General features: G+C 39.8%; 1 protein-coding gene across 2 annotated transcripts in view; it reads left to right on the forward strand.

The window, feature by feature from the left end:
- Positions 1-14,733, forward strand: part of ALAS2 (5'-aminolevulinate synthase 2) — a 98,364-nt gene that overhangs the window by 75,877 nt on the left and 7,754 nt on the right. The window contains exons 2-7 of one of the 2 annotated variants that reach the window (XM_012748421.2): positions 61-125; positions 1,975-2,170; positions 2,835-2,957; positions 8,784-9,006; positions 9,559-9,743; positions 12,744-12,923. In XM_012748421.2, coding sequence (XP_012603875.1) covers positions 111-125; positions 1,975-2,170; positions 2,835-2,957; positions 8,784-9,006; positions 9,559-9,743; positions 12,744-12,923 — 922 coding nt within the window. In that variant the 5' untranslated portion in view covers positions 61-110. The remainder of the gene's footprint in view (positions 1-60; positions 126-1,974; positions 2,171-2,834; positions 2,958-8,783; positions 9,007-9,558; positions 9,744-12,743; positions 12,924-14,733) is intronic. The other variant, XM_075999875.1, reaches the window with a different exon arrangement.

Consider the following 14,733-nt stretch of genomic DNA (forward strand, 5'->3'; position numbering starts at 1 on the left):
CTTAACATGGATTATTTCATTTAGTCCTTTCAACAATAATCCTTCCTTTTCCAATTTCAGGGCCTACATGCCTTGGCTCCACATACCAACCCAGATTGCTGTGACAGCCTATGAGAGTGGGAGAAGTATGCTCTGGGATGGAAAAATGGGAAGAGATTGTTTTGTGAGATATGGGGAGGGTGCTTGCTCTATGAGATCGGGAAGAGAGGGAGGTGAAGGAGGTTGCCATGTGAGGACAAAGCCATGAGCTCCTCCTGCTCGCCCTTCCCTCATAACATAAGGCTTTAGGTATTCAGGGTTCTATTAGAGTCTACTCAGTAGCTTTGTTGGCAGTGCCAAGGCCTTAGTCCTCCCAAATTCCCCCGTATCTCTCCCATTGTACTGTCCCTTATGTTGTCTCACCCTTTGACTCTGGCTTTCCAATTTGCCCTTTTTATTTCAGTCTGTTTCTTCCTCTTGCTCTCTCTAGCTATCCTTCCTTTGGTATCTCTCAGCCTTCCCTCCTCACAACCCTCATCTCCTCTTTAAGCCACCTCTCTGTCTCTATCCTTTGATCTTATCATTTTCTCCACTCTCTTCTCTCTGTCCCTCAGTGTCTTTCTCATCTCCTTCAATAGGCCCATGCTCCATTTCCCTGAAATTTTGTTTGTTGCTTAACCCTCCCCATTCTCTGGCAGCATTTCTCCTTTTATCTTTCTGCCTGGCTAACTGTCTGCCCCTGCTGGATTTTCTCCTCTTCTTCTCTGAGTTTTAGGAATCTTTGTATATTCCTTTAGTCTCCATTATGTCTTTCCTCATGTTCCTTTTGCACCTGTCTACATCTGCCTCTACCACTATATGATACCCCTCTGTCTCTTTCCTTATCATTCTGTATTTTTCATCATCCTCTTGTCCTCTGTCTTTCCAAAATAGTCCCTCTCCCCATGTCTGTTCTCATCTTTACTCTGTCCCCTTTACCTCTGGCTTTGATCTATTTCTCTTCCTCAATTTCTGTTCTTCTAACTCCACCACTACCACCACACCTTTATTCTCTCTCTACTTTAATCCTTTATCTTTCCTAAAATTTTTTTTCTTCTAACAACTTTCCCTACTGCCCTTTTCTTTTCCCCATTTAAGACTCTGTTCATTCATTAATTTACTCCCAAATTCAATAAATATTTATTAATACTTATGTGCCATTTGTTTTTTCTTTTTCTGATCTTCACTCTGTCCCCTTTCTCTCCTCTGTCTTGGCCTCTGCCTCTTTCACTAACCCATAGACTATGTCTTTGTGCCTTGTCTTCTAGCTCCCTGGGATTTGCTTTCATCTCCTCCTTTATCTGTACTTATCCAAAATCCAGATGCAAATTCAAAGACAGCAAAACACCAGCCTGATGGAACATAGTCTTTAGGACCTGGGCCTGCCCTTTCTTCCTGTTCTCTGGATCTCTTGGTACCTATGGCCTCAAGCTCCTTCTCTCTCTCTGGCTGAGCTTGCTCAGGAAAGTCTCTGGGCAAAGCCTCAGGAGCTCTAGTCAATGGCATCTGTTTGCATTAGCAGGCTAAATCTTCACTTTGCTAAGGCCAATATTCTTAGAAAGATTCTTGGTCTTAAATATTGATTAAAGGGTGGGTGGATTGTCAACTCTCATCCCGCCATACACAAATACACTTCAGTGATCCTCACCAAAACAGAATGGGTCAGTGGCAGACTCTGACTCAGAATCCAGGCTTTTTGGCTTCCAGTTAGAAGTCTTTCCTTCAGCCCTTTGTCTAGTGGTCAGTTTCTTATTTCTTCCTCTCTGATGCCCCATTGGTACATTTTAACATTAGGAAAGAAGTTCTTTCCCTGGAAGGACAATAAAGGCATCTATCTCTGAGGAGGGCAGCAAGCTTTGGGTGGGAAACTAAAGACAAAAGATCAAACACAGGAATGACCCTTCGCTTTTGGCTCACTTTCATGATGGAATCTCATCTCTTCTATATCTTCTGCAGGACTTTGGGTTCAAGATGGTGGCAGCAGCCATGTTGCTACAGTACTGTCCAGTGCTTGCCCGGGGCCCCACAGGCCTCCTAGGCAAGGTAGTGAAGACTCATCAGTTCCTGTTTGGTATTGGACGCTGTCCTATTTTGGCTACCCAAGGACCAATTTGTTCTCAAATCCATCTTAAGGCAACAAAGGCTGGGGGAGGTAAGAAGAGGCTGCTGGCAAAAGGGAAGTATGTCTGGGTCCTATGGACAAGGTTACAAGTCATATAGGCCATCATTGCCTAATAGGAGGGTTCATGTGAAAAGTGTCAAGGTAAGATGAACTTGCCCCAAAATATACCCAGGATCTGTCTTCTACCAGGTTCTCTAGAGAGTCTCACTCCCATTCTCTCCACACACTATACTCTAACCATGCTGAAACTACTTAAAATTGCCTGAATCAATCCTATTTTCTCAAGATTCTGTGCCTTTGATCCTGTCAAATTACTTCTCCCATACCCTGTACCAGAGTATCTCATATTTCTCATTTGACACTAAGCTTTGGCATCATATCCTCTGTGAAGCCTGCCTAGACCTCCCAATTCCAGCTTGTCCAATTCCAATTTTGGATCATGCCCCCTCCCTCTTCTGGACTTCCATAGCCCTTGTCCTCCCTCCCATCCCAGCACTGTTCACAATGTGTCTTCAGCATGTGCCATTCTCACCATCTTAGAAGCTCCTCTAGCACAGAGACCAGACTCATCTATCTGTGTGTCTGTACCATAGCCTGAGCTAGGGCTTTGGGATTCAGTAAATCTCAGTAACCATTATTGAACTGAACTTATAGCTAGAAATGCAACCCCAATTACTCTCTTACTTTTGTATAGACTCTCCATCTTGGGCCAAGGGCCACTGTCCCTTCATGCTGTCAGAACTCCAGGATGGGAAGAGCAAGATTGTGCAGAAGGCAGCTCCAGAAGTCCAGGAGGATGTGAAGGCTTTCAAGACAGGTTGGAGTCAAGTTCCACTTTATGCAACCTAATTCTTGAACCCACTTCATCACAGTCCTGAGCTAGGCTAATCCAAGGGCATCTTAATGCACATCCCATGATGAGTAGTCTAGTCTTTTACAGGGGAGCCATGATAGGCAATAGGTTAGACTATATACTGAAGCACACCCTTCCAAACACACACTTATGCACAGGCTCCTGTAACTTTCAGACATCAGTCTAAGATGAGTCCTCTAAAATTCTGCCTCTCTTCTTTCAGGTGGCTAAATAGATCCCAACAGTCTGGGTTCCCATGTTTAAGCAATACTATTCTATGAGAATCTGGATTTGCATGAAACATAAAAGGTTAGGAGTAGGTACATCCTTTAGAAGGGTGGAACTCCAGCTCAACTCAACTGATGCAGATCACCCAAGATAATTACTCTTGAGAGATGGCCACACTGTTGACATATTTCATAGGCCCTTTGGGGATATTGTTAAGGACCAGAATTTTGAAATGATGTTTCGAAAATAAGAGTTAGGTGCATTGGGCAGGTGGGAGGGGGGAGGGGGGCGGGTATATACATACATAGTGAGTGAGATGTGCACCATCTGGGGGATGGTCATGATGGAGACTCAGACTTTTGGGGGGAGGGGGGGAAATGGGCATTTATTGAAACCTTAAAATCTGTACCCCCATAATATGCCAAAATAAAAAAAAATAATTAAAAAAAAAAAAAAAAAAAAAAAAGAGTTAGGTGCACTGCTCTACATCTACTTCCCAAGTGTAGGACCCAGCATGGCTGCCCCAGTTACCTCACTCAAGGGAAAATCTTAGTGGGGAGAAGTGTGATTCACCTTATGGGAGATTTCCTGACATTATAGGAGTCTCCACTCAGGGAGATGAATAGGAGCCTACTTTGCAGAAGATTTCTCCTCTCTCCAGAAGGCTTGCCTTAGTTTATAAGCTTGAATTTTCATATACTGCATTGAGCTTAAAGAGAACAATACATGCTTTCTTTTTATCCCCCTCTCTTTGTGGCCAATGAATCCCACACTTCCTTTCAGAGCTGCCCAGCTCCCTGGCCTCAATCAGCCTGAGGAAACCATTCTCCAGTCCCCCAGGAGCAAGAGCAGATTTCAGGGAAGGTCACACACCTGATTCAGAACAATATGCTTGGTTAGTTTGCTGAGGTGGAAATAAATGGGATCAGAATAGGGAAGAAGATCTAAAAGGGCTTCTGACAGAGTAGAGGAAAGAGCATGAAAGGACTTTGGAACAAAAGGGAATCTGAGTTTAAATTTTAATGCTGGCAGTTGCTGGATCTGTGTACTTTGGCAAGTAAGTCACTTTCCTTCAGTGTGATTTTAATACCTATCTCAACAAGTTACCATGAGGAGAAAATAAAATTACATTTATGGAAATGTTTCTAGCTTTTTATGAGGCCTCATTAAATATTAGGCTTCCTTCCATTATTTCTTCTCCACGCTTTCCTCAAAAACTCTCAGCCTTCATAGAGAGCTTTTCCCCACTCTTATATGTGTTTATATTCATTTTCATGATGAAATTTGTTTTATTTTATATTAACAAAAAAGGAATATGATTCATTGTAAAATATTTTTCAGCAGATATAGGAAAGTATAAAGATGGATATTTAAATCATTCTGAGTTCTACCATTCACATCACACACACCCTCCACTCCTCTTACCACACACATGTTTTTATTAGAAATGTGATCTTATTCTACTTGGAGTTTGTAATGCTGTATTGTTCACTTAACAGTATGTTGTGGGCAACATTCTACATCCATAAACATAGAGCTGCATAATAACTATTAATGGTTGAAGTGTGTTCTGTAGTATGGATACAACCTCATTGAGTTAATCAAGCACCTATAATTTGTTTCCAACTTTTTTGTACTCTTCTAGTTTAGATTACATGTTGGATTACATGTACATACATGTTAGATTACATTTACATACATATAAATGTATAGTACTCAGTTTTTTTGTTTTTTTACCTAATGATGTTTTGCTATATATTTTGCTCTGTGGCATTCTTATTTTTTTACTCAACAATATGCCTTGGTGATCCTTCCATGTTAATACATATATATCTACCTCACTTTTCAGTGTTTCCTAATATTTTGCAGTATAGATATCCTAGAGATTATTTGGCTATTCCTCTATTTGGTTGCTTCCAATTTTTCCTATTACACACGGTGGTGCAACAAACATCCCTGAATGTGCCTCCTTGAGCATATAGGCAAGTGTTTCTCTAGAATAAATACTCAAAGGTGGAAATTCTTGAGGTGTAAAGGTGTACACATTTTTAATATTAATAAACATTGCCACTTAGCCCTCCAACATGGCTGTACTGGTTATCAAGGAGGATATCCATATTCTCACAACCTTACTAGCACTTGATATTATCAAAGTTTTAAATATTTATCAATTTATAGGTAAAAAATTGTTTTCTCGGTTTTATTTTCCCTTGTTAGGAATATTTTCCTACATTTATTGAGTTGTTTTTTCATATTCTTTGCCCATTTTTCAACTGGGTTGAAATCTTTCATAGTAATTTTTCATAGTTATAAAAAAATAAATTCTGGATATCAGTCATTTGTATGTTAAATTTGGTGCAAATATTTCCTTAGGTATGTCAGTATGTGCACTTAAAAAACTCTTTTTTTACCGAGGAGTTTATTTTATTTATTTATTTATTATTTCAGGAAATTATGGGGGTACAAACATTTTGGTTACATGGTATGACTTTGCCACATCCCAGACATGGTTTGAGACGTGCCCTTTCCCCCCTACAATGCTCACCACGTTCTTAGTTGTGAGTTTACCCACCCCAAACCCCCTACCCCCAAAGAATATTACTTACTACTGTGTGAACACCTTAGTGTTGATCAGTCAGTGCCAGTTTGATGGAGAGTATATGTGGTGCCTATTCTTCCATTTTTATGATACCTCACTTTGGAGGACAGGGTCAAACTCTATCCAGGAGAATATAAGAGGTGCTAGATCACCATTGTTTTTTTTTTTATAATGGAGTAGTATTCAATTGTATACATGTACCATATTTTATTAATTCACTCATGGATTGATGGGCACTTGGGTTGTTTCCACATCCTTACTGTAGTGAATTGTGCTGCCATGAACATTCGGGTGCAGATGTCTTTATTATAGAATGACTTTTGTTCCTTTGTGTAGATGCCTAATAGTGATATTGATGGATCAAATGGTAGTTCTACTTGTAGCTCTTTGAGTTATCTCCAAATTCTTTTCCACAGAAGTTGCATTAAATTTGCAGTCCCACCAGCAGTGAAGATTGTTCCTATCTCTCCACATCCTCGCCAGCATTTGTTGCTTTCAGATTTTTTTATACAGGCCAATCTTACTGGAGTTAGGATATATCTCATTGGTGGTTTTGATTTGCATTTCTCTAATGATTAGAGATGTTGAGCATTTTTGTTTTTTTGCTGGCCATTATTCTGTCTTCTTTGGAAAAGTTTCTGTTCATGTCTTTTGCCCATTTATTGATAGGGCTGTTTGATTTTTTCTTGTTGATTTTTTTATTTTTTCTTATTGATTTTTTGAGTTCTATATAGATTCTTGTTATCATCCCTTTATCGGATGTGTAGAGAGCAAATATTTTCTCCCATTCTGTAGGTTGTCTATTCACTCTGATAGTTTCCTTGGCTGTGCAGAAGCTTTTTAATTTGATCAGTTCCCATTTATTTATTTTTGTAGCTTCTGTAATTGCTTTGGGGGTCTTCTTCATAAATTCTTTGCCTAGGCCAATGTCTAAAAGAGTCTTCCCTACATTTTCTTCTAGGATTCCTAAGGTTTCATGCCTTAGGTTTAAGGCTGTTATCCATATAGAATTGATTTTTGCAAGAGGTGAGAGGTGGGCATCCAGTTTCAATCTTCTACATATAGCTTTCCAGTTTTCCCAGCACCATTTATTAAAAAGGGATTTTTCCCCAGTGTTACTTTTGTCTGCTTTGTCAAAGATTAGATGACAATACGTGGATGGTTTAACCTCTGGATTCTCAGTCCTGTTTCAAAGGTCTATGTCTATATTCTTGTGCCATTTCCATACTGTTTTATTTACTATAGCCTTGTAGTACAGCATGAAGTCTGGTACACTGATACCTCCCAGTTTGTTCTTTTTGCTTAAGAGTGCTTTGGTTACACAAGGTCTTCTCTGGTTCCATACAAAGCATAAAGTTATTTTTTCTAAATCTGTAGAGAATGATTATGGTACTTTGATAGGGATTGCATTAATTCTGTAGATCACTTTAGGTAATATGGGCATTTTAACAATGTTGATTCTACCAATCTATGAGCAAGGTAGATTTTCCAGCTGTTTACATCTTCTACAATTTCTTTTTTTAGTGTTTCATAGTTCTCCCTGTATATGTCTCTCACCTCTTTTGTTAAATATATACCTAGATATTTGATTTTCTTTGAGGCTATTGTAAAAGGTTCTGCATTTTTAAATTTGAATTTTGGCATGACTGTTATTGGCATATAAAAATGCCTCTGACTTCTGTGTATTAATTTTGTATCCTGAGACTTTACTGAATTCATTTATCAACTCCAGGAGTCTGTTGTTTGAATTCTTGGGTTTTCTAGATATAATATCATATCATCAGCAAAGAGTGAGAGTTTGATCTCTTCTTCTCCCATTTGGATGCCCTTAATTCCCCTTTCTTGTCTAATTGCTGTAGCAAGGACTTTCAGCACTATGTTGAATAGAAGTGGGGATAGTGGGCATCCTTGTGTGGTTCCAGATCTAAGTGGGAATGGTTGCAATTTTTCTCCAATCAGAATGATATTTAAAAAACTCTTGATACATATTTCCAAACATCCCTGCAGCAAGGATGTTACCAATTTACACCCCCAATAACCATATAAGTTGCTGTCTGAAACAATCATGATTTCTGTCTTGTGTACAGAGTTCTAGAGTTTAACAATCCCGTTAGCATATATTATTGCAATCTATCCTGAAAATATAGTTGCCCCATTTTGTAGTGGTAGTGGTTAAGGAAGTGGGCTCTGAGTTGTTTATTTGCTGGACACCTACTTGCTGCATGACCTTGATCAAATTACCTAACCTCTTTATGCCTCAGTCCCCTCATCTGTAAAATGGAGACACTAATAGAACTTTCCACATAGGATTTTCATGAGTAATAAATGAAATAATATTTAAAAAGTTCCTGGAAGAAGGCCTTATATGTATTAGGCATTCATTAAATATTGGCTATAATAATATAAGTAAATATCAACTATTTTTATTAGTGTTGCTACCACTACTATTACTATAGTAGTAATACTAGTACCACTACTATGTGCCAGATGTTAGTTTGGGTGTGTTACATACTGTCATCAGATGCTCACAACTCTTCAAGGAAAATAGTATTAGCCCCATTCTAAAGATGAGGAAATTAAAACTAAGAGAGGATTCACTCAGCTAGGAAGTGGCAAAGAGATAACTAGAAACTAGTTCTGTTGATTCTCCTACCACTAACATTGGAAGTAGTAATTCTATTAAGGAGAATGCCACACTAACCCCAGAAAGAGAGATGAGGCCATACCAAGTGTAGAAAGCCTGAGTGAATGTGGGAATGGATTACTGAGTGAGTGAGTAGGCAAAGGGATGGTTGAATGAAATAGTGGAGAGTTAATGTGGACCAGTAAGTCAATGACTGAGTAAATAAACGAATACATGGAAGGAGAATTGAACAACTCAAAATCAACATATGGATAAAATATAGACTAGTTAGGAATAAATTTAAACTGAATTATTTTTATCCCCATCTCTACTCCTACAGGAAACCATACCTTTGGTTATGACCAGTTTTTTAAGGACAAGATCATGAAGAAGAAACAGGATCATACCTACCGTGTGTTCAAGACTGTGAACCGCTGGGCTGATGCATACCCCTTTGCCCAACACTTCTCTGAAGCATCTGCGGCCTCAAAAGATGTGTCTGTCTGGTGCAGTAATGACTACCTGGGCATGAGTCGGCACCCTCGGGTCTTGCAGGCCACACAGTGAGTAGTAGGGTCTGAGTCATGAGCTGCGGGGACATACCCAGAGAAAATGCAAAACCACACATGGAAGGACAAGGCAGAACTGACAGTAGAATCCTGGGTTCCACCAGCAGCCCTTTAGTCAAAAGTCCTCAGCATATTTATTCCTTAGAAATGAACTAAGTCAGTCAACACACCATGTTTTGCAAACTCTTGGGTATCCAGTGCAGTGGAAAAGAAGGATGAGAGACCAAGCAAGGCCCACTCTCCATGAGCTCTTAATCTAGCTGTGGAATTAGTATTGCCAGAGATAGTATGTCACCTTTTCTAGGTCCTCCAAACTGCTCAACCTCAAGCTAGCTTCTTTCTCCATTCCTGAGTGTCTCTAGCCCTAGAAGGAGGATCCAGTCTCCCCATCCTTCCCATCCTCTCTACTTGGCCACATAGGACATAGTTCATATAGGATCATTAAGTCAATGTTGACCCCCATCAGAGAAGGGAAACCTACCTAATTCCTCAGTGCCTGACAAGGGCTTTTTCTTCTCCTCGTCTCCCCTGTTTTCTCCTGGCCAGGGAGACTCTGCAGCGTCACGGAGCTGGAGCTGGTGGCACCCGCAATATCTCAGGCACCAGTAAGTTTCATGTGGAACTTGAGCAGGAACTGGCTGAGCTGCACCAGAAGAACTCAGCCCTGCTCTTCTCCTCTTGCTTTGTGGCCAATGACTCTACTCTCTTCACCCTGGCCAAGATCCTGCCAGGTAAGTCCTGAGCTTTGTTAAACGCTAGTGTCCTTCAAAACAGCATCTAGTCTCACTGCCTCCATTGCTCCTTCCCACTATTCTGAATTCCCTTGCTTCCATTGCCATTCCTTCTTATTCACCTTGCATATCCTCACACTGGATGATTATACCCCTCTGATTTCTCTCCTTCTACACCTAGATAGATGACCACTACTCGGAAGCATCAGTCAACCTCACAGAAGGGAAACACCATAAATTTATCACCTCCCAATTCAACTGGGCTCTTAATGCTCAAACATAGTCCTTTTATATCTCCACAGAAGATTTTTCAAACTTTCTTCCCTCTTCTAAAACCTCTGACTACTTCCACCTTCACAATTAGCAAATAACCTCACATTTTACTTCACAAAGAAAACAAAAGTCACCAGAAAGGAACTCCTTATTTTTCTAGTTATTTTGATAGATTTAGGGAGTACAAATGCTTTTTGTTACATGGATGGATTATATAGTGATGCAGTCAGGGCTTTTAGTGAACCTGTCACCCAAATAGTGTACATTGTACCTGATAGGTAATTTTTGATCCCTCACCCGCTACCTAACATCCCCCCTTCTTGGTTTCTAATGTTCATTATATCACTTTTTATGACCACTTTGTATGTATGGGTAAACAATGTATACCCATTGTTTAGCTCCCACTTATAAGTGAGACATGTGGTATTTGTTTTTCCATTCCTGAGATACGTCACTTAGGATAATGGTCTCCAGAGGAACTCCTTATTTATTGCCACCAAGCCTACAAATTTATTTGCTTATTCATCTACCCTTCCCTCATTCTTTCCTCTTACAATGGAAGGCATATCACTCCTTCACCTAAAGCCAATCTCTTCACTTGTACACTGGATCCCATCTTCCCACTCTCCCACTCTCTAACCAATAACGTCCTCACTTCATATATCTTGTCATCCTTCAATCACAGCCACAACCTCAGATGAATGCAACTCTCCACCTTCCCTATGTCAATCCTGGGCTCATATAATTGCTCAGACAAGAGCCACTAAAAATTCATGAGTCCCAACCTCTGTTGGATTCTTTATGTCCTCTGGCAATCCTGTTTCCCAGGTCAGTTTTCTAAGTCTCTGGGGAAGTTCTACCAAATCCCTATTGTCCTCAGCCTTCTCATACTTTCCTAACCCTCCACCCTCAACAGATGACCTTACCTCCTACAGCACTGAAAATAGAAGATACCAGATAGCAATGTCCTCAACTCATAGCCACAAAGTACCTAAAAACTCACAAGCATCTCCACATGTCCTCTCCTCGTTCCTTCTCTCCTGTCACAGTGTAAGAAGTGTCCTTTTTCTTGTGATTAGTCCTTCCACTGATGCTCTGTGTCATACTCCCCTCTACCTCCCTGGAAATCTTGATCTATCAGCTATCTCACTGTCTGCTATATCTTCAGCCTCTCCCTCTCTTAAGCATGTTCAAGTCTCTTGCATCCTGAAAAACAAAACAAAACCATTGCCTCAACCCCTCACCACTCCTTAGCTATTGCCCTATCTCTCTCCTCCCTGTAACAGGCAAACTGCTTGAGACAAGTCTCCACACTTACTATCTGCTTCATCACTTTCTGCTGATTCTTCTTCAGTACACTGTAAACATCACCACCACTTCTCAAAAACTTTTTCTGAGGTCACCCATAAGCCCCAACTAAACTCAACATCTTCAACACTTTTATCAGTCAATCCCCTCCTCAGCCATTAGAATTCAACTACATTCCATCTGTACTGTCACCATCCTAGCCTAGACTATCATTTTTTTAAATTTCACCTTTGCCCTTCTACAATATATTCTTCACAAAAGTCAGAATGGCTTTAAAAATGCAAACTTATCTTTGTTATTCCCCTGATCAAAACCCTCTAATGTATCTCCATTGCCCTTAAAACCAAATCTAAACTCCTTATCATGGCTTCTAAAGCTCTTAGTAATCTGCCTTCTACATATCTCTTCATCCTCATCTTTTGACACCCTTCCTCTCACTCATTAGTTCAGTAATATATTCATTCATATACTCATTCACTCACTTATAAATCAGCCATTGGTTTATTCATTGATTCATTAAAAATGTGTTTACTTAGCATCTACTATGTACTTAACCTTATACTAAATATCAGAGATAGAAAGATTTTTTAAAATGTTGTTTGTGCTCTCAAGAAATTCTTAGTCTGCTTTTCCTTCAAGCCATGTCATCCAGGAAGCCATGGTTCATTTTCTCAAGCAGCAGTTACTACTCTTATGAAAGGCCACAGTTCCTTGATAGCAGTACAGTTTTGGGGGTACAGGTATCAACTCCCTCTGGCAATTCCCAACCCCCAGCTGTCCTCCCAGCATTGCCCAGCAAAAAGCTCTGAATTCCTCAGGTCCTAGAGGGCCTTGCCCTCTCTGGACTTTAGCTTTCTCACATGTACACTAATGGGGCTGGATCCCATGATCACTAATGGCCGTCCCAAATCTGACATGCCATGAGCTGATGATTTCAACAGGGAAAGCCTTATAAGTATCCATACCTGTAACTATAAGCAGACAGGTGATACCTATAAGAGGTGGGATTTCATCTAGACCAGGAAGAATCTAGCATTGGTCCAAGTAAACAAACATTCCCTGGGTTAAAAATCCTTTCCAAGTCTTGATCTTATATATCGAGGAGAATTAACCTAGGTCCTGTCCTCAAGAAACTCTAAAGCTTCCTGGTAAATTAAATTTCCTCCACCCCAAGACATTCAGAAGCCAGACTGAGGTTAGAAATAACTGGAGGGAAAGGTGTAAGGGTCAGAATTTCAGGTCAGGGAAGTCCTTCCAAGGGAGGAAGACGTGTTGCAATGGCTTCCAGAGAAGGAGAAAGCAGAGCAGGTTCCTCAAAGAGAAGAGAGGGTTAGCTCTTTTCCCCTGCCAGGTCAGACCTACAAAGTGAAGTGACAGTACTGATATAGAGACTTAAAAATTGTGCATCTGTTTCCTCAGGGTGTGAGATTTACTCAGATGCAGGCAATCATGCTTCCATGATCCAAGGTATCCGCAACAGTGGAGCAGCCAAGTTTGTCTTCAGGCACAATGACCCTGACCACCTAAAGAAACTTCTGGAGAAGTCCAACCCTGAGATACCTAAAATTGTGGCCTTCGAGACTGTTCACTCTATGGATGGTATGTAATTGTGTGAGTGAGTGTAGGTTACTAGTATTGGTCTCACAAGATCCATGATGATAATAATGATAATAATAACAGCTAATACTTATAGAGTGCTTATTATATGCCAAGAAAAATTTTACATGTATTAATTCATTTGATCTTTACAACAATTCTATGAGGTAGGTGCTATTTTTATTTTTTACTTTTTTAATTGAGGAGACTGAGACATAAACAAATGGAGTAACTCATCCAAGGTCACACTGCTAGTAAATGCCAAAGGATGGAGGGAGTTATTACACTCATCGTACAGGTTAAGAAGCTAAAGTTCAGAGATGGCATCCAATTAGTCTTGGGTGGCTCAGAAAATTGGTGCCAATATGAGTATTCGCATACTAGGACATATAACTCCAATTCCCTCTTGTGATACCCCCCCCCATTAGAAATGATGTACAAATTAATCATACAGTGTCTGGTTTTTTACAATGGAAAATTTCACAAACCATTGCCTAGGATTTGTTTTTCAAGGGCCAGTATGAAGCCCTGGGATCAAAAGAGGTTTTTAAGTCAGAGAGACCTATCTTTAAATCCCACCTTTGACACTGAATGGCTGTATGACCTTGGGTAACTCTTTAACTCTCTTAGCCTCAAGTTTTCTCAAGGCAAAATTCTTACTCTTGCAAAAATAAGCACCACATGTGCTCACCATCAAATTGGTTTTAACTGATCAACACTTAACGTGCACATAACATTCATCAAGTGTTGGGCAGATGGGAAGGGGGAGGAGAGGATGGGTATATACACACCTAATGGGTACAGTGCACACTGTCTGGGGGATGGACATACTTAAAGCTCTGACTCAGGTGGAGCAGAGCTATATATACATAACCTAAACGTTTGTACCCCCATAATATGCTGAAATAAAAAATATATACTTCTAATTGAAGCACTTGAGAGAGATCACTTCACCCACACATTGCATATTACCATCAAAACACATGTTGTACTTTGATGGGTAAAAAATGGTATCCCATTATTTTAACTTTCATTTCTTTGTTTGCAAGTGAAATTGAATGTTTTTCATTGTTTATTAGCTATTTGAAATTTTCTAAAATGTAAGTTGTTCTTTTCCTTTATTCATTTTTCTATTAGAGTTTTCATTTTAATTTTGTGATACAATAAACTGTAAGTCCCTGAAAAAAAATTATTACCGGGTTGTAAGAATTAGAGATGATGAAGCTGATACATTTATTATGCTTTAGTAGAAATAAATGACCTTTACCTTCCTGTCTCCTTTCTTCTCCCAACTGAAACAACACCCAAAGCTTTCTATTGCTGGCCCTATTGGGCAGAAATCATGTGTTTTAGGCATCCCCTTCCAGATTTATTTAAGGGAAGAGGTCCTCACCTCATTTCAGTTTGTCACTTTTCCAACTGAAACAAGAGGGTGTCCATAGTACTCCCTGATTTAGCTAACATAGGTTCCATCAGCACCATGCAATGTTTATGCACACAAGCTCTAAAAGCAGACTGTCCATCTTCAAATCCCAGCATGACAACTTACTAGCTTGGGCAAGTTTCTTAATTGCTCTGTGTCTCAGTTCTCAGTTGCCTTATTTGCAACATGGAGGTGATAATAATTAAATAGTTGTGAGAATTAAATGAGTTAATATATGTAAGGAACTTACTATCATGCCCACTCTCACATTTCTACAACTAGTGATAAAGTAAAACCACCCCTTTCTAGTATATTTCTACTACTGAGACTATTCAAATTTAGTATTTCTCTAGTGGAAACCTTGTCGATACCATTCGACTTCCTTATATG

This window comes from Microcebus murinus, unplaced genomic scaffold, assembly GCF_040939455.1.
Source record: "Microcebus murinus isolate Inina unplaced genomic scaffold, M.murinus_Inina_mat1.0 scaf021_hap2_Mmur4.0, whole genome shotgun sequence".
NCBI classification, from domain to species: Eukaryota; Metazoa; Chordata; class Mammalia; order Primates; family Cheirogaleidae; genus Microcebus; species Microcebus murinus.